Genomic DNA, 18,186 nt, shown 5'->3' with positions numbered 1-18,186 from the left:
CGCACACACACAATCTATTTATAAATAATTAATTTTTACGGTTATATAACTTCATATCGCAACGCGATAAATAATTATGGATCTTAGAGTTTTATTTCTCTTTTTATAATATTCATGTTCCGTTACAATAGAAGGAATTAAATCCGGAATATGGCAATTATAGACACAATCATAATATACAAAAGTGGTATCGATTAACGAGCTTCGTTCTGTGTCGTCTTTTACACACATACACACACACATATATATATATATATATATATATGTATGTATATGTATATATATATATATATATATATATATATATATATATATATATATATATATATATATATATATATATATCGTTGAGATAAGTCTCCTTTATATTACATCAAAATCCGCATACTTAATCGCACACATACAAAGACGCAATAGAATATTATAACTTATTTAAGTTTCTGGAGTAGTCGAGTAGCCTCTACGTATTTTATAAACCAATCTCTTTCGCGTAGTGAGAGAAATATGCGTAAAAAAAAAATATATATATACATATATATTACTTACACTTTTGCTATAATAGATATAGCAAGAAAATTGCATTGGAAATGGAACGCAAGTTGAAAAAAATATTGAAAGGAAGATATATCGATGGATATTATTAAATATGTGACAGAAATAAACATCCCATCTCGTCTATTATATATATATATATATATATATATATATATATATATATATATATATATATATATATATATTTTACCGAACACGTGTAAAAGATTACGTACTTATATAATATACGAATATAAAGAAAAGAAAACATTAGAGCCCTGGATCCTTCGGTATATATCCAGTATCAGTCTTAAAAGGGTGCACAAAAGCTTAGGTCTCTCATTTTCCTTGTCTGTCACGCGTATCCATATCTGTATCCAATTCGATTCTCCGTAATTCTCTTTTTGATTTTCGTTTATTAACTACCTTTTTTTTTTAATTTGCGATGTGAAAAATTGCCGTAGGCCAAGAAAATTGATTCAAAACCGAGTTATTTAATGTATTATTATACATCGTACCACTTCCATTATCTTTGAAAGTAACGAGGTTTCAATCTCTCTTTCTCTTTCTCTCTCTCTCTCTCTCTCATACATATATATATGTATAATAGATAAATGCACATACATATTCTCTTTCTTTCAATCATTCTGCCTCCCTTTCTATTTTATTCATATTCGTTTCACAGATGCTCTCGCCTTTTACCACACACGCCATTATGTATTTGTCATATAAAAATCATGAGAAACTTAAATAATACATCTTTCACTCATTAAAAACTCTGGTTCATAACTTTGTGCTTTTCAGATTCTCGTTTCAACTACAGAAATTGAAAGATTATATAATAAAGGAGAATTTCATTAACAATTGTCTAGATTAATTCGTTAAGAGATGTTTATAACAACTGTTTCCTGTTCTAGAGATTATTTTGGAATATATGTTAAACGGGGTCGCGTATAAACTAGTCTCTTTTTAATTATTTATCGCCCTGAAATACAATTGAGCGCGATCAAATATTTGTTTGCAGAAAAAATATTCAAGTATGCATTTTTGACTGACTGACTTTGTCAAGCAATCGCTCGACATTTTTTTCCATCTGAATACATTGATCCCGTTTGCGCGCTTTATTGTAAAATCTCAAATCACTACAATTTCTTTTCGTTTCTCTTCGACTATGTAAGATGTCCACCTTCAGTGTTTCATGAACTATTGAAAAAGAAAGAAGAAGAAACAACATCAAGAAAGTGAAAAAAAACATTGATTTGAATCTTTCGTTATTTCTAGTTATAAAAAGAATAAAATTTTGTTTACTGTAAATTGACAACTATTCGGTACAAAATAAAACAAATGAATAAAAGATGTACATCTTTGCTTACATTTCGTTAAAACACTGAAGTTGGATCATGCTTATATTCTCTCTCAATAAGTATTTTTTTTTTATCTAGAACATGTATTGGGGCAATCACGCAAATATATATGCAGGATGAGAAAAAGGTATGGAAACCTTGAAAAATCTCGTAAAATATAAGTTTTACAGAAAAAGAATCCAAGACTTCTAAAAATCTTGCGATCGAGGAAGGATCCGGTCATCTAAGACAAGATCTATTCATTTTTTTTCATTTATTTCATATTTTATATTAAAAAGTATCATAACAAACTTTAAAATGTCTCAGGAAATTTAAAAATTAAATTTTGATTAAAACCGAAAAAAATTTTATTATAGTATTTGAAAAGTTCTCGAGGTAAACTAGAAGAATATCCAATTAAAAATAGGGTGTTCCATTTAAGAAATTGAAAGTGACCTTTTCACGTGACCAAGCGACTATTCAAAGTCAAATCAATCAACACCATCTTATGTCCCTTCGAAACCATAACATTTGTCTAAAATATTTTTCTATAAAACTTATATTTTTCAAGATTTTTTAAGGTTTCTATACTTTTACCTCTCACCCTGTATATATACATATATATACATATATATGTATTAATAGTAACGATACAAATATCTGAGAAAAAAGAGCAGTTCTTTTTAAGTTTTTTTTCTGGTTTAAATTGAGCCGTGCTAAAAATTTGGCAAGAGATCTTTTCATCTGTTATCGAATGTACTCAATTTACTGACTAGGATACTTTTCCATCTATCTTTCTCTCTCTCTCTCTCTCACATTCTTTCTCTCTCTCTCTCTCTCTCTCTCTCTCTCTCTCTCTCTCTCTTTCTACATATATATATTTATATGTATATAAAATGAACAAAGCATATTTGTTCATCTCGTATTACACGGTTGGTATACCACGTGTGCGCGTGTACACATTTAATATTTATCTCGTCGAAATTTAAATTAGCGCATTTAACTAAACTATATGCTACTATTTTATATGAGCTATCGCGCTCTGTAATAAATATTACAATTATTTACATTGGATTAAGTTTCTCTTGCTACTCACGCTCCTTTTAATTCTTGGTGTGTACTGCAATTATAATATAATTATTATTCGACTAAACACAAGTTCCTAAGAAAATTCTGGAAAGTGGTTTTGCGATAAATGCACGCGTTACATTGGAATGGCACGATTTTCCTTCCCGCATCCCGAAATCGTAGTCAAACTGTCAATCAAAGTGGCAAAATGCTTCCACAAAGCAATATTTTCGTATAACATCTAGATTCGATTTATCACACTGTTTACATTTATTCGATAATCTTAACTGTTACTGTTTATATACAGATTTACTGAATTATATGCGGATGCTGGTATAAAGTCATTTGTAATTGTTGAAAATCCATCGATTCTTACAAATTTCTAAATAGTGTCAATTAGAGATGTACCGAATACACTACAGTTTCAGGTACCCGCGGCAAAGAGTTTGAACAAATTGCCAACCGGATGCTCTGATAATCGTAAACATTCGTCTGATTATTCAGGCACAAAATTATTCTTTGATACTTGTCAGATCTAATTATTTGCGATTATAATATCTAGCAAGCGGGAAATAATTGCTGAAAGTTACATTAAAATTTTTAGAAGTTCTCAACCTTTTCATGTAAATGCTTTTCATCATTGTCACGAAACGTTTACGTGACTCTTCATTATTTTCATTGGTGTTAAAATAATTATTTGATGCATTCGTCTATTTGACGAATATCAAATAATCGTTAGATTATTATATACTCGGTATATCTCTGGTGTTACAGAATGTCTCTCAGGAAGACTGCACTCCGCAGAAAATTCATTCTCTATCCTTACAAAGTGTAGTGTAAGATTCAATTTTAGATCCATTTCTTCCACTGCCTTTAGAAAAGAGTAATGTAGTACTTTAAACAAGTACGACTTGTGTGGAAGTAGATTTCCCAAATATTTTTTATCGAAAAAATCGGACACCCAGGCGCGTGTTTTAGCTTTTTCTTTCGCACGTGAAAATTTGAAAACACATAACATCTGTGCTACCATCTTGTTTGTACTTAAAAAATATATTCGCCTAAGTATTGGCAGTATTTCGAGCGTAGTCAATCGAATTCTGCCAAACGTGTCTCGTAAAAATCACGAGACATTCGTGCGGTAACTAGAGATGTATGTGTATACGCGTTCACACACATATAAAGTGTATTGCATATTTTTCACAGAAAAATTCAACGCAGAGTCCATTGGTGATAAAATGTAAAAAGTATATATAAAAACCTCGACATCTCTCTCTCTCTCTCTCTCTCTCTCTCTCTCTCTCTCTCTCTCTCTCTCTCTCTCTCTCTCTTTTCTTCCTTCATTGTATATTTTGGTATTCCCTTCAGGACATTCAACGATATTTAACTTTCCTTAAGTTAAATATTGTACGCGAAATTAACAGCTAATTTAGAATGAACAAGAGAATAGTGTCTCTGTAAATGATGTCAATTTAAATATGTGAAAATCTTTGTGCTTATTCGTTGAGATGTAACTTTCCGATCAACCAACCAAGCAATAAATACGTACGTCATTGCTTTAAGTACCTATTCCTCTCTGGATACTTCGCGTACGCTCAAGAACGCGGTAACAAAGAGAGAGGCTAACATAGAAGGACATACCACAATCACTGTACATGATATACAAGTACAAAATCTCGGATATAAAGTCTCACACAAGTTTCTAAGTTCTCTAAGAATTTTTCGTCCTCTCCCCCTCATCCCTTCGTTCTCTCACTTTTATCTTTCCGCAGGATCCCCGAAATTGGTTTGCCTTTCTTTTTCTCTTAAATAGGAACTCCGAATCGCACGATTTGAACTTTATCGAAGAACAAAACTCTTTTCCGTTTTTCGGTAAAATGATACAATAGTTCAAAAATACGTTTCATCGAATGCGACATCGTTTCTCTCTTTATCACGATTAGAGTTCCGTTACAGCATACAGATTAGGATCGCTACCCTGTACCTGACTCAGCGTGGCCACCGTCGGCTTTTCTTGCCTCCCCTGCGCTCGATTATACGTACCGTACATATTCGGCACCGTGTTATTCTGCGTCGCGGTACCGTTGAACTGACTGCGCGAGAAATTTCTATCCAAAGTTCTGACCTGATCCTGCATCTGATCCTGGATACGAATGTTAGGCGCCTTGTTTCGTACCAACGATCGAAATTGATTCATGTTAGTCTGCGAACGCGACTCAAACTCCCACGTGGGCTGCTGCTGACTCGCGGGATTCGGCGGGAGCGGTCGATTTTGATTCCAGGCCGGAGTGGGACCCCTCTTCAGATTGGCCAGATTCTTCGGATCCAGCGTTTGCGTCTTTCGAGAGTCTTGGAAAGTAGCAAGATGCGCGGGTCCGTGTGAATTGTGAGACAGGGTACCGGTGAAGGACGCCACGCTGGGCGTCCAAGGTGGTTCTCTACCTGTATAACATAGAATGTTATATTCCCATTTCAATTTTAAGAACTAGGAAAAATGATGCGCAAAAGAAAAATCTCGTCGTTTCGTTTTAAATCCGCCGAAAATGCAAATGTTACAATATAAATAGTTTACATATTAAGTTTAGAGAGCGTTTTTCTTTTATATTTACCGGGCCCTGCGGGGGCGTGCCCTCAGTAGAAGTCGCTGGATTCTAGTGTCTTGCACTGTTTGCTCAAAGTCGCGTACTGGCCAGGTTGATCTCCGAGTCCAGAACGGTGCTCAGCTCGTCCACCCGTTGATTGCTGATTATGCTGAGACGATTTATGATCCCCGCCTGTTCCGCTCCCGTTAACACCCCCACCTCTGTAAATGGCGAGGAAGAACGAACCAAGTTGCAGCATTATCTTTGTTTAACATAATGACCGTTGAGCTTATCTAAACATAAATTCAAATTCAATCACGCCTGCAAAACCGTCTATACATTATGTTTAAGAGTTGATAAGAGATTAGGATTACAAAGCGCGCTATACTAATTTTGTAACGATGTTACAAAAAAATCAAAAGTGTTTGCTAAAAAAATTATTAAATCTGTTCCTAAATATGCTATGTCTCGCGCAAAAAACACTGAATATTTAAATAATTAAAACATCAAATATAAAATCAAGACAATTAATCATATGATGCAATTATTACACTTTATCTCAGGTATATTTGTTAAAAGCACGTACTAATATAAAAATGTCGATATAAAGTTTTTTAATAATGATAAAATTATATATGATTGAAGCAACATCCAAAGGAGACGCACTGAACCTAATATGATATTTTAACGTGATATTCATCGATCTTTTAATTTAATTAGCTAAACAAATTAAAGAGAATAAACTGAAAATCTCATGCACAAACTTTAGCATGCTCTCGTGCAGTTGACGTGCTCGAGCAGTCGCAGTAGCGTAGGACGGTGGGGGCGGCGTTAGCAAGAGAGGCTGCTTAATCGTATTATGAGTGCCAAGAGCATTCGAATTAAGCGTAGGGGCTGTAGGCGGGTACGACCCTTGGCCTCGAAGGGTTCGCGCTGCTATCGCTTGCGAGGCTGCCGATGGTGGTAAGTAAGGATCTTGCTCATCTACTTGATGGTAATCCCTTCTGGAACAAGCGTATTACTGATTACGCTTTGTTTAATCTTATTCAGCAGATACCACAAGACAACTCTTAAAGTAGAGTGTGAACGATCCCGTAGTACCTGCTGAGGCGTGAAAGATAAAAATTCTTTGCTGTAACTTTAATAATAAAATATATAATGATATTCGCAGGTATAAATTCTCATAAATATCAATACGATTACCGTTTTCTTATATATATCCATGTATGCGAGTCCACCCAAACCAGTACAGTGAACAAGAGACCTGCGGCTAAACTGGCTATTAGCATAAAGCTCAATCCGTACCTAAAACATATCGCAGAATTGTAAGAAAAAGTTTACATATTTACACTCAGCTTATAAAACCCATTTAAAATATTAACTTACAATCCCAAGTGACATAAACTCTTAGCGGCATGAACGTATTGCTTGTGCAGAGGTTTACAGTCGAGTAATGTGGCCAAGCCCGACACCAGTCGGTCTACGTTATTAACATCCGTGGACAAGCTACTGAGCTTCGGTTGGAGCTGTTGATCTTTAAACAGTTCTATCGCTAGTCGAGTAACGCTGTTCAGATTGTGCCTCATGTTGTCCACTGCGCGTTGCGCGTCTCGCAATCTCTGTGTGAATGGATTACTGCGCGTGTTCTCGCAATGCGTGTAATACGAGAGTACTTCAGAGGCTAAAGTCGACGGTACAGCTCTGCTTAAATAACCGTCGGGCGATACGCAGAGATCACCTAGTGCTACAGAAGTGGCCAGATATAAGGACGCCATGAGCCAAGAGACGATTACCGCAAACAAGCCGAATACTGAGAATCTGAAAGAAAATTCTGTCAGAATGACTTCGTTTTGACTTCACATTTGTAAGGTTTATAGAAAACGTAATCTTTCTGTAATTTATCAATATAATTAAGAGTAAAATATTTAAATATTTAGTTCAAGAACGAGATTAAAAAAACGTACGTTATGAGGACGCATCTAGAATGTCGTGCAACACCGACCAGCAGAACCACACAAAGAACAAGTAGAGCGCTCAAGACTGCCATAGTGATAGGCCATCTTAATTGCTCGATTTTCTCGCCCATTCCGATGGCGCCAGCGAGACTGATACCGCTTAAAGGCTTTCGTATCTCGAAACTCCGATTTACGGCGATGCTCGTGTTTTGCTTCATACCGTTAAGTGCCACCAACAGCCAGCCTAACATAGTTTTATTGCTGACCGGAGCGTCGAATTCGTCACCCAGGGCGGTCAATTGGAGTTGCACTTTTTTCTTTAAAGTCGCTTCTATAGTGTCAGTCTGCAGAGAAATGTATAATTATGACACAGCTCGGATCCTTAAAGTTAATTACTTAAACTATACTGATATGAACCAAAATTCTCAGCTTAAATCTACTCAAGAAAATATTCTATTAAATATTGTATTGTACATTTATTGTACATTTTTTAACAAAATAATTTTGTCAAAAAAATATAAATATATATACATATCATAAAATTATTTTTTCATATAAGAATTTAAAATAGCTAATTTTACAATGACTAACTATTCAACATTTACATTTTTATCAAAATGTTTTATTATTGTATTATTATGATAAAAATAAAAATTGTATTATTAGGATAAAACCAAATGTAACTGCACTGCACAAAAATTAAACCTGATTTCTGACGCCCATGAGGATTCCATCGACGTTTTTCGCCGCGGCTACTAGTTGCACTAAACCGTTGTGAACATCGTCGTTGCCATAAAGACCAACAGCAACTGCTCCACTACAGAGCAACGCTAAGATGGCCAAGGAACACTTCAGCGCGGTTATCGACTTCTTGGGGCGCGGCCTCCGGTCGCAGCATCTCGTTACCAAATAAACCAGCAATACCAGCAACGTTAAGATCAGCCAGGCTGCAGGCAGACTTCCTAATATCCCGAGACTCTGAAAAAAATTATATCCAACCATGGCTTTTTCCCTTTTTAATAATCCTGCATATATTTTTTTTTTCATTAAAAAAATCTTTTATCTTTTAATATATATTTTAATTTTCTTCAAATATAGATATTTTTAATATATATAAAATACATGTATGTAATTTTAGATATATAAAAGTTATTCAAAGAATTTTATAAAATGAATAAAAAATTAATTAGTTTAAAATTAAAAAAAAGATTCTCTCTCCCTTTTATATTTTTGGTCTTAAGAAGTTTCGAGTGCATTATCCAAATAAACAACGTCCAAAAAAATTGGAATCACGCCAAGATTTGTTCATTCCGTTACTCAAAGATGCGGCCGCATGCCAATAACGTTATCATCGTCGAGGACTGTATTGTGACACCATACCGGATACACTTTACATATTTATTAGTGCCCAAACTACGCTGTTAGGACCACCTCGTAACTTTTATCGTTCTTTCTTCTTCTTCGGCTCTTCTACTTTTTCAGGATATTTATCTCATTTTTAACTCCGTCGATTTACCCTACTGAAAAGGCATGACGGAAACGTGCGTCGAAATGGAGTTTCAAAGTCGACTCGGGTATCTCATTCCATAAATTCGTTGACTTCGACGGGAAAAACGTGACTGAAAAAAGGGAAGAGAGCAGAAAGAAAGAAAGAAAGAGTGACACGATGGCGGAAACGCCGGATGGTGGAAGGACCGAAAGTAATATAACGGGATATACCGTGGTCCACAACGTGGTCCTGAGCACGTTGGAGAAGGCTCGCTCGTGAGTTGCCCCCGAGGCGCATTATACGAAAGCCTTTGTGCATTGTTTGAGCTTTCCCAGCCATTGTGCTTTCCTACAGTTACATGCAGCCCGGATTCTTTGCGCGTTCACGCTCGCGGCATCCACCTGCCCGTGTCGTGTGTTTGCATCCTTTTTTTTCTTTGCTCACTTCTCCTTTTTTTGCTCCTCTTTTTTTATGTCCTTGCCGTGTTATGTTCGCTGTTATGTTTCGTTGCCGGCTGCCTTCTCGTGGACATGTGAATCATTTCTTTCCTCTTTTTTTTCTTCCCCTTTCAGGTCTTGCGTCGCGCAAAAAAATACGGATCGATACATACGGGCTTTCTTTTCTCGTCTCGTTTCGCTCCTGATGCTTCTTCCCTGAATTTCATCACCCATTTATCGATGTACATACATCAAATCAATATCGCAAATCTACAATCAACTGACTGTAATAATCCATAATGTCCTTCCGTAGTAGGTAAGAGGATACCCCACGGGACAGTCGTGTCGAGAGATTTTGATTTTGCAACACCAATGTATTAGTTTTATTAATAGAAAAAAAAGGATATTTCTCAAACGGGATTCAGTTAATGTAATATCCACTTATGCAAAATGTAAACTCGAATTAAAATGTATTAAAAAATAAATAAATACACTACGCCAAAAAATTAAAGCATTACTTTCTTCTACATATTCTATATATATAAAAAAGGCTAATTTTCAAGTAGTTGCAACTTCCTTAAGAATAATCAGAATAAGATCAATAAAAAAGCGTATTAAAGCTTGAAATTTCTAGTTTCAAAATCTTTAAATGAATTTCAATTTTTTCTATTTGTTACAAAATTACATTGTAAGAAAGCGACGTCCGTCGATTGAACAAATTTTTCAAGAGTTCGTCCTAGAATACCGAATTTAAAAAAATCCTAGTACCATCTCATTAATTGGCTATTAAATAGTAGAGTTTTAGTTTTAACTTCTTTTTTTAACCAATGTTCTATGATTTCTTTTCGCCGAGATATTCATTATTAAAGCAAAATCGAGTATTGACTTTGAACGCTTATAACTAGTGAAAAAACGATAGAAGCATTTTAAAGTGCTAATTTTTCTCTTTAAATTGCTTTTTTAATGATTATTATACGATCATTTTTTCACTAGTTATAAACGTTAAAAGTCAATAACTCGATTTTGCTTTCATAATAAATATCTCGGCAAAAAACATCATAGAACATTAGTTAAAAACAGAAATTAAAGTTAAAACTCTGTTTTTTAACACTCAATTAATGAAATCGTGTTAGGATTTTTTTTTAATTCGGTATTCTCTTAAACAAACTTTTGAAATATTTGTTCAATCAACGGACGTCGCTTTCTTACGATGTAATTTTATAACGAATAAAAAGAATTGAAATTCTCACTTAAAGATTCTAAAACTAGAAACTTCAAGCTTTGAAACGCTTTTTTATTGATCTTATTCCGATTATTTTTAAGGAAATTGCAACTACTTGAAAATTGGCCTTTTTTATATGGAAGAAATTTTAATTTTTTTTTGCATAGTGTGTATAAAATAAGTCAAAATCTGTTAAAAATTGACAACTCGATATTAAAAAGAACATTCAAGATATATGAGCGAAAGGTATTGCATTTCAAATATTTATATCAATTACATGTGTTTGAAGTACATCGGCCGGCGGGATTGAAAATAAATGGATATCCTCAGGAGAACATTTCAACCAGCGTACGTACACATCTCCGATTTGAATAAAATATTTATCTTAAAACTCTCCTGGCATTTCGGGATTCGTACGAAATCCGAATCTTCTCGCCGAGCAATTCGTTTATCGATCCACGCGGGAAAGACTTAAAGGCTTAGGTCGATTAATCGGGGATGCACTTTGTTTTAAATCAACGGAGATCGGTTCGCGCACAAACAGGATGCCAAGGGGAATGCGATAATCGAGGGAATCCAATAATAATAAAATTACGACGAAAAAGAGGTCAAATCGAGAATTTTTATATCCAAGATGTATGTACCTCTAAATAGATTTCCGAGTGCGGATTGAACGTATTATTGACCGAATGTAGAGAGACGTTCAGATGCGGCAGACTGTGAAAGATCCTCGCGTACTGTGGTACCGTGTACTGCTCCGGAAGCTGTTGACCGCCCGCCATTTTGCAGAATCCTTATCTGCCAAAAATCCTTGTCGAAACGTCTCTCCTACTCGTCAAGACATGCTACGCGCGAGCGCTGTAATTAAATAATCAAAGATTAGAATCAAATTAGTAATTTTGAAGTGCGAGCAAAATATTCGGAAAAATCGATATTGTGTAACGAAATGTTATAAAATAGAATATGGATTTTGTGTTAATTTAAATTTTACATTTATACAGTTATATAATATAAATATATGTATATTATATATTATATATTATAAACACACACACAGATATATACACACATATATATGTATATAATACATATTTATATTATGTAGTTATATAAAAATATAACATTTCAATTAACAGAAAATCCACACTCAATATATATATCATAAATATATCATGTATATTATGTATATTAATTTAAATATGTCATCAGATCTTCTAACATTCCATTGAAATAAAAATATCTCATAATTGAGAATAATTTTTTCCCAAACATTGTGACATATATTAATGAAACATGCTTTTGATCATTTTTCATTTAAATTAAAACAAAGAATAATTCAAATGTCAAATCTAACTCTTTGTCAATTTTCAGAGTGATCTTGTGAATAAATTAGAAAATTAATTTGTGAGATAGATAAAAATAGAATGAGCACACGCGTTTAATTTCTTCCATTTCATTTACGTTTCACCCATTAACTTCTCGGAATATTCTTGTAGTTTATCGAAGAAAGTTGCTCACAATTAAATGTCAAATTTTCTAAAAAGCCTCATCGAAAGTTTTAATTCGATTATCGTTTCGTATTAGCATATTGTGCTCCCACGATGCGCTCTTTCTGTTGTGAGTCACGATTCAATCTCGGCTAAATACGTCGACGTCACTCAGTGTCGCAAAACGTTTTACTGTAGTGATTCAACTCTTCCGTAGTGGAATCAACGCGCGCTTAATTAATGAAGTCTGCGCCAGTCAGCTCTCTCCATCTCTCTCGCTTCATTGACATCGCTAAAGCGCGCTGAAAGGATTTCCGAAATGCTTTTTAGTCCTCAAATCTACTGAAATGAATTTAATGGGCTCAAAAACGGCAATGTGTATTATCTTTTAAAAATTTTTGTCAAACTTAAATGTTTGGAAAAAATCTGTGTACGTATGTGTGTGTTTATTATTCTATTATTCTTACATTAAACTAAGAAAATAAATTTGAAATTGTATTAATATATATACTGGAACACAAATTATGATATAAAAATCTGAGAAGATAACATTGCAATTATTTTCTAAATTAATAATCGATTGATCCAGAAGAGTTATTTATATACACATGGAAGTGCATAATTTTTATATATATTCTTTAAAACTTTAAAAATATTTATATTATATATATAAAAAAATTGTATTATTATTTTTTAGTCTTGATAATAAGAAGATTTAAAAATTTAATTTATAGGATAAAAGTTTGAAGTCAAGTTTAAAGGAATATAAAAAAGTCAATAAAATATATAAATATACTTTAAATTGTGTAATTATACATAACTTGTATAATTATACAAATACGTTGATAAATTAATAACGAAAATGTGTAGGTGTGTGCTCATTTTCGTCGATTGAATAAATAAAACACCTACGTATGAGGAAGGCGGAATCTCGATCGGAATGTTCCCGTAATAGAATGTGAGAATTAATTTGCTACATACTATAATAAAAACCTGCTCGAGTGTTACAGTGTTAAATATGATGTATAACGGGGTCTTTCAACCGATTAGCTATATTTTATATACGCCACATTCTATATTGAATCCCCTGCAGACGAGCAACAAATACCTATCTCCGTAATAAATATATCCGCGGATCGATAAAGTGCAATGTACACATACGGTTTATTAACCTACTTTCCTGATTCCATTCTATCCTCGAAGTATACATCATCTACTTTATACAGTACGCTTCTCTCAATATACTCGATACATTCAAACGAAGTAATTCATCGATACATGCTCTTTCATTTCCACGAAGAACCAAAAATAAATTTCCTTATTCTTTAAGGAAGTCTTTTAAGGGGTCATGCTCAGTCAGGAAGCCAGAAAAAAACGTGACTTTTGGGAATTTTTTTTTCAAAAACTGTGAAACTTAAAAAGAAAAGTTTTTATATTCGCGAAGAGAGTAAGTTTTTACAAATTTCATATAATTTTTTTATTAAAAAATATTAATAAATAAAAAAGATATAACAATTCTTTCGAAGGTCCTTTTGAAAAACTTGTTTTAAGGGTGATCACTGCTACTCGGATCCGAATCATCCGAAATAAAAAATTCGCAAAGATTCATTTAATATATTAAATTATCTAGTCCTTGAACGAACAGTTTTTTTTTTTTTTTTTTTCGAAATATTGATTTGAGACAAAATGGCGAACGTCTAAAGTTAAACTTTCGATTTTTGATAAAAAAATCGTTCGTTTTTCGTCAATTAAAAAAAAACTATACATCGAAAGAAAATCCTTCAAGGACTAATTTTTTATATCTAAAATAAGCTTGCATCACGATTCAATGAAAAAAGATCTATCCGCGATTATAAGCGATTAATACAAAAAATTTTTTTTTATTAAATAAACGTAGACGCAATAACGAAATAATCGGCAACTGTGACTTACAGCTTTTGTGATAAATGCAAATAATCGTAAACGATTTGCAAATGAGTCACTATGGAGTATCCCATTACGCAAAAACCACAAGTGATTCCGTCATTCGACAGTGTTCTACTTTATCGAGTTTAATATATAATATCCAACCATAGAATCGAGAATCTTTCATTTTCCATTTTATGGTACCGCCGAAGCGCGAGCGGTTATTCATTTTCGTCCGATAAAAACGGCAATTTTATCGCTATGCCGCGAGAAATCACGAACGTTATTCGCAACAGAGACTCGAATATCCTATATGTATCCATATTTTTACTCACCGTATGCGTATGCTACATGCGTGCGTCAACGTATAAGTCATAGAAAAATAAAGCCATCGCCAATCGCGTTGCGGTTTTAAATGAAGATTATTACGCGATCGTCCACCTGTCTTGTCACGCTAGCTTATGTCGTCAATCTTAGCCTTCTTATTTTAGAAGCGTATTACGCAGTGCATTCGTTTTCAAGCACGGAATAAATTTATTTTATTTTTTAAGCGTGAAAAATTTAAATACTATGCATAAACAGACGGTTATGATTCATGTTATTTTAAGTTAAATTTTTTTTCAATACTCTCCTGCTCGATTTAACATAATTCTAACTACGTATTATTACGTAATTATGCAGTTATCCTAATTATATATTTTAGCATCAGCTCAGTCGACGTATGTATTTTTGGACTTTACTTTGCAAATCAATACCATAAACTTTAAAAGATTCAAACCATAAGAAAAAAGATAAAAACCAATTATTAACTTGCGCGATAATTAAGTCTAATAGAAAATTGAAAGAAGACTTAAAGAAAAGAATTAAAGCATTTGATATTTAAAATAAAATCTATTAATTATTATAGATGGTCTGTAACAATACAGTTTTATATACATTTACTTGAAAATGATTTAAATAAAAATAATTTTCGCAAAAAAGACGATAATTATAATATAATATATATTTTTTAATAATTACATTAATATAATTTTGAGTAATCTCAAATATTTAAAACATATTTCTTTAGTCAGATAAAAAATTGTGAGTCTGGGCAATGAAAAATAAAAATTTACATAATTAAAATCCACAGTTTGACAAATTTCTAGGTATAATATTTTTCTTTAGATTAAAGCAACGAACGGAACCGTTATTATAGGACTACGTTCACGTCGTCTTTTTTGCAGTTTTATTCTTTTCCTTTCTTCTCGGGCTATTCACTATCCTTGTTTCATTTTAAGTATATATATGCATAAAATATAGAGGGTGCATGTAACATGAACAGAGTTACCTAGTAATATCGGATGAAGAAAAGACCGTGCTGTTTTGTCACGAGAGATAAATCTAAAAAAGTTTTTCTGAAGATAATAAAAAGAAGCTGAAATTTTATTATTAGCACTTTTATCATTTATTTCCTTTGTTATATTTTAAGACTTTTTTTATTCAGATACGTAATTTTATAAATCTACGAGGGATTATAAATAATCTTAATGGAAAACACTTGTCTCAATCTACACAATAAATAAGATATGTCAGTTTTTAGTTTCACAGAAGTATCTTAATGAAAAAGTAACTTGGATTAGCCGTATTAAATTTTTATTTTGTGACATTAAAACGGTAATCAATCGTTGCCGACTAAAGCGTAGTATCTCGTGAATCGCGAATTGCGCGCGCAAAAAGTCATCGACCGATCTTTCACAGTCGTTTGGCAACGCGACATGCAACTGTGTGCTCGCGATCGATTGACTATAAACGCGACTATAACGTTGTCCATAAAGCCGTGCGATGACTTCAGAAGGGATTCTCGAGACGAAACGAGAATGTTGTTTACGGTTTTTGCATGCTTGAACGTGTCACTTTGGACAGATCGATTCGTTATACGTGAGACTCGTGCGTTTCGATCACGTGTTGTCTGCGTCTTCTAGTTCTAGATCAAAGCGCGATCGCGAATATCGCACTGAAACGAAAATCTTGTTAAAAATTAATTACGTATTTACTTTTTGAGATAAATGACGTGTATTGATAAGAGCGAAATTTCTAAATTTTGAAACTTTTTACAAAACACACACACATTCACATCGAAATACGTAATACCTTTGATTATACACAAGTATGGACTGCTAGCACTTTCATTTTGCCCGTTAGTGCAAGCGAGAGGTTTTGCATCCAACATAGATTGATTTTCTGCGCCACTATTAAATACTAAAAGCCCAGGAGATTTAAATCACGAGGGCATATTAATTGTAGAAATAGTAATGATACTTTAAATTTTAAATTCTGAAAAATTTATTGGATACGTATGATATTTATTATATTTTTTATATTTTTTATATTTTACAACATTTCTACATATTTATTTTAATTCGCCGTTTTTTCGTTGATATTTTATAACGTTGTAAGCGTTTAATGTTAATAACAGATCTGAAATTTGCGTTAACAGTCCATACTTACATATATAGTCAAAGCGTAATACACTACTACGTAATATATTACGAGACACATTATATCATATTATTTCTCGACATTACAAAGTTAACGATATATAAATTGATGAACCATAAACGTTTTAGGAATAATTTCTTGAATTGTTAAATATGTAAAATGTGTGCATGTGAGACACGACAAATAAATCTTTCCGGATAAGTACCTATATATTGTTCATCGGGCACAGAGGTTTTTTTTCTGAAATTTCTAAAATTTAAAAAACTGATATCGAATATGAAATTAAAAACTATTCTCAAAGTCTAGTTCTATCTGATTAATGTTGGTATATTTTGGTTAGACATTTACTCTGACGATTTAACGCTCCAAAAATTGGAGTTTAAAAGAATAATTTCTCAAAAAAAAACATGCCGAAACACGCACGCATGTGCGTGCGCGTAGTGTCTAATAAATTTTTTCGGGACTTCTGTGAGACTTGTTCGCAGTTAGATCTCATAGTGTATCGCATACACGTGATTTTTCACTTGAATGACGCATTTCTAGATCTCTCGGTGTTTTCGCCCGTCGAACTCAGGTCGGTGCACGCTATCGCACGGTAAAAAGTCATCGACCTATCGTATAATCGCGGTAGCCTGCTCCGTTAACATCCGCCACCTTCGATCATATCGTCGCTTTGTGGTTAAAGTCGTCGTCGTCGTCGTCGTCGTCGTCGTCGTCGTCGTCGTCATCGTCGGCAGGCCGAGGATGACGGTGTTTCTCTTCGTCGCGAAGAAAACGAACGGACCCGTTCGATAATTTCCAACGCGTAGAGAGACGAGTTATCCGCGCGTCTTGTGTGTCAAAACTTTTCTCGCGCGCGAAGGAAAAAAGGCGGTTTGTACTCGGTTTGATGTTGTTTGATCAGCCTCAACGACGATTTTACGAGCGTCCGGCTTTTATGGGATAATCGGCCCACGCTACGCAACATCTGGCGAGATTTCTTTGGTTTCTGGAGAGCCCGCAAGACGAAATCCAGCCCCTATGCACTCCAGTCTCTCATTCTCTTTCTTTCTTTCTCTCTCTCTCTCTCTCGTTCGTTCTCACATACTTACACACGTTCCAGAGTTCATATAATGTATTCTTGCACCCACACACTGTCGCCCCCACCGTGTACCGTGTATCGATCCCCGAGAGTACACGCGAAGACGACAGTGAGCGCCATCAGGCTCCTCTATTTCCTTCCACTCTTTCCCACTGTCTCTCTCTCTCTCTCTCTTTCTCTCCCCCTCTTATGTATGTATATACTTTATGTCACTTCCTCTTTCTCGCGTTCTTGCTTATCTCGAGGATGGAAAGGCGCTGCTTTTATCGAGTACGAGACAACGTACTACGTTACTCCAGAGCACATTACGACGGTATACAGTACGATACAATGTACATAGGGCGAGTCCGCGAAAGCCTGTGTGTCACCGGCGATTATCTCGTATAATAGAAACGCGCGACGCGGTGATTTCTTCTTTCTTATCCGAGATGAGTAATTAATGACGCACGAGTTCCTGCGTTAAGAAAACGAATTCTTACCTCGATTTTTTTTCAGTAACAAGCTCGTACGCTCGCGTACGTAAAACGCGATCAACGACATACACTACACATACACCCGACGAAGGCCCGAGCCCGACTGACGAAGAGGTGGGGCGGCGTCGCGGC

The 18,186-nt window shown here is 34.2% G+C and overlaps 2 protein-coding genes across 7 annotated transcripts; both read right to left on the bottom strand.

Moving 5' to 3' along the window:
• Positions 1–74: 74 nt before the first annotated feature.
• LOC140667974 (uncharacterized) lies at positions 75–5,139 on the bottom strand. Its single transcript, XM_072896474.1, has one exon. The coding sequence runs from the start codon at positions 5,137–5,139 to the stop codon at positions 4,882–4,884; it is 258 nt and encodes an 85-aa protein (XP_072752575.1). The 3' UTR covers positions 75–4,881.
• A 108-nt stretch (positions 5,140–5,247) lies between these two features.
• Tty (tweety) lies at positions 5,248–18,186 on the bottom strand. 6 transcript variants are annotated; one of them, XM_072895815.1, is made up of 9 exons: positions 18,061–18,186; positions 11,272–11,485; positions 8,185–8,457; positions 7,489–7,823; positions 6,911–7,342; positions 6,728–6,829; positions 6,289–6,528; positions 5,552–5,745; positions 5,248–5,384 (listed from the first exon to the last, which is right to left on the bottom strand). In XM_072895815.1, the coding sequence occupies exons 2-8, from the start codon at positions 11,407–11,409 to the stop codon at positions 5,574–5,576; spliced, it is 1,692 nt and encodes a 563-aa protein (XP_072751916.1). In that variant the 5' UTR covers positions 11,410–11,485; positions 18,061–18,186; the 3' UTR covers positions 5,248–5,384; positions 5,552–5,573. The 6 variants fall into 6 exon arrangements, with proteins under 6 accessions (XP_072751916.1, XP_072752219.1, XP_072752137.1 ...); XM_072896118.1 differs by having other exon boundaries at positions 6,436–6,528; XM_072896036.1 differs by having other exon boundaries at positions 6,289–6,525.

The sequence above is a fragment of the Anoplolepis gracilipes genome, chromosome 1 (assembly GCF_047496725.1).
Source record: "Anoplolepis gracilipes chromosome 1, ASM4749672v1, whole genome shotgun sequence".
Classification (NCBI taxonomy): domain Eukaryota; kingdom Metazoa; phylum Arthropoda; class Insecta; order Hymenoptera; family Formicidae; genus Anoplolepis; species Anoplolepis gracilipes.
The sequence above is the reverse complement of the archived record's forward strand: the minus strand, read 5'-3'. Positions and strand labels throughout refer to the sequence as shown.

What these genes read in the sequence shown, in the direction of transcription:
- LOC140667974 (XM_072896474.1), bottom strand. Translation starts at nt 5,139, where the DNA reads ATGAATCAATTTCGATCGTTGGTACGAAACAAGGCGCCTAACATTCGT.
- Tty (XM_072895815.1), bottom strand. Translation starts at nt 11,409, where the DNA reads ATGGCGGGCGGTCAACAGCTTCCGGAGCAGTACACGGTACCACAGTAC. An exon ending in TCATGGGCGTCAGAAATCAG is followed by an intron (nt 7,824 to 8,184) that starts GTTTAATTTTTG and finishes ATTTCTCTGCAG; the next exon opens with ACTGACACTATAGAAGCGAC. An exon ending in TCTAGATGCGTCCTCATAAC is followed by an intron (nt 7,343 to 7,488) that starts GTACGTTTTTTT and finishes ATTTTCTTTCAG; the next exon opens with ATTCTCAGTATTCGGCTTGT.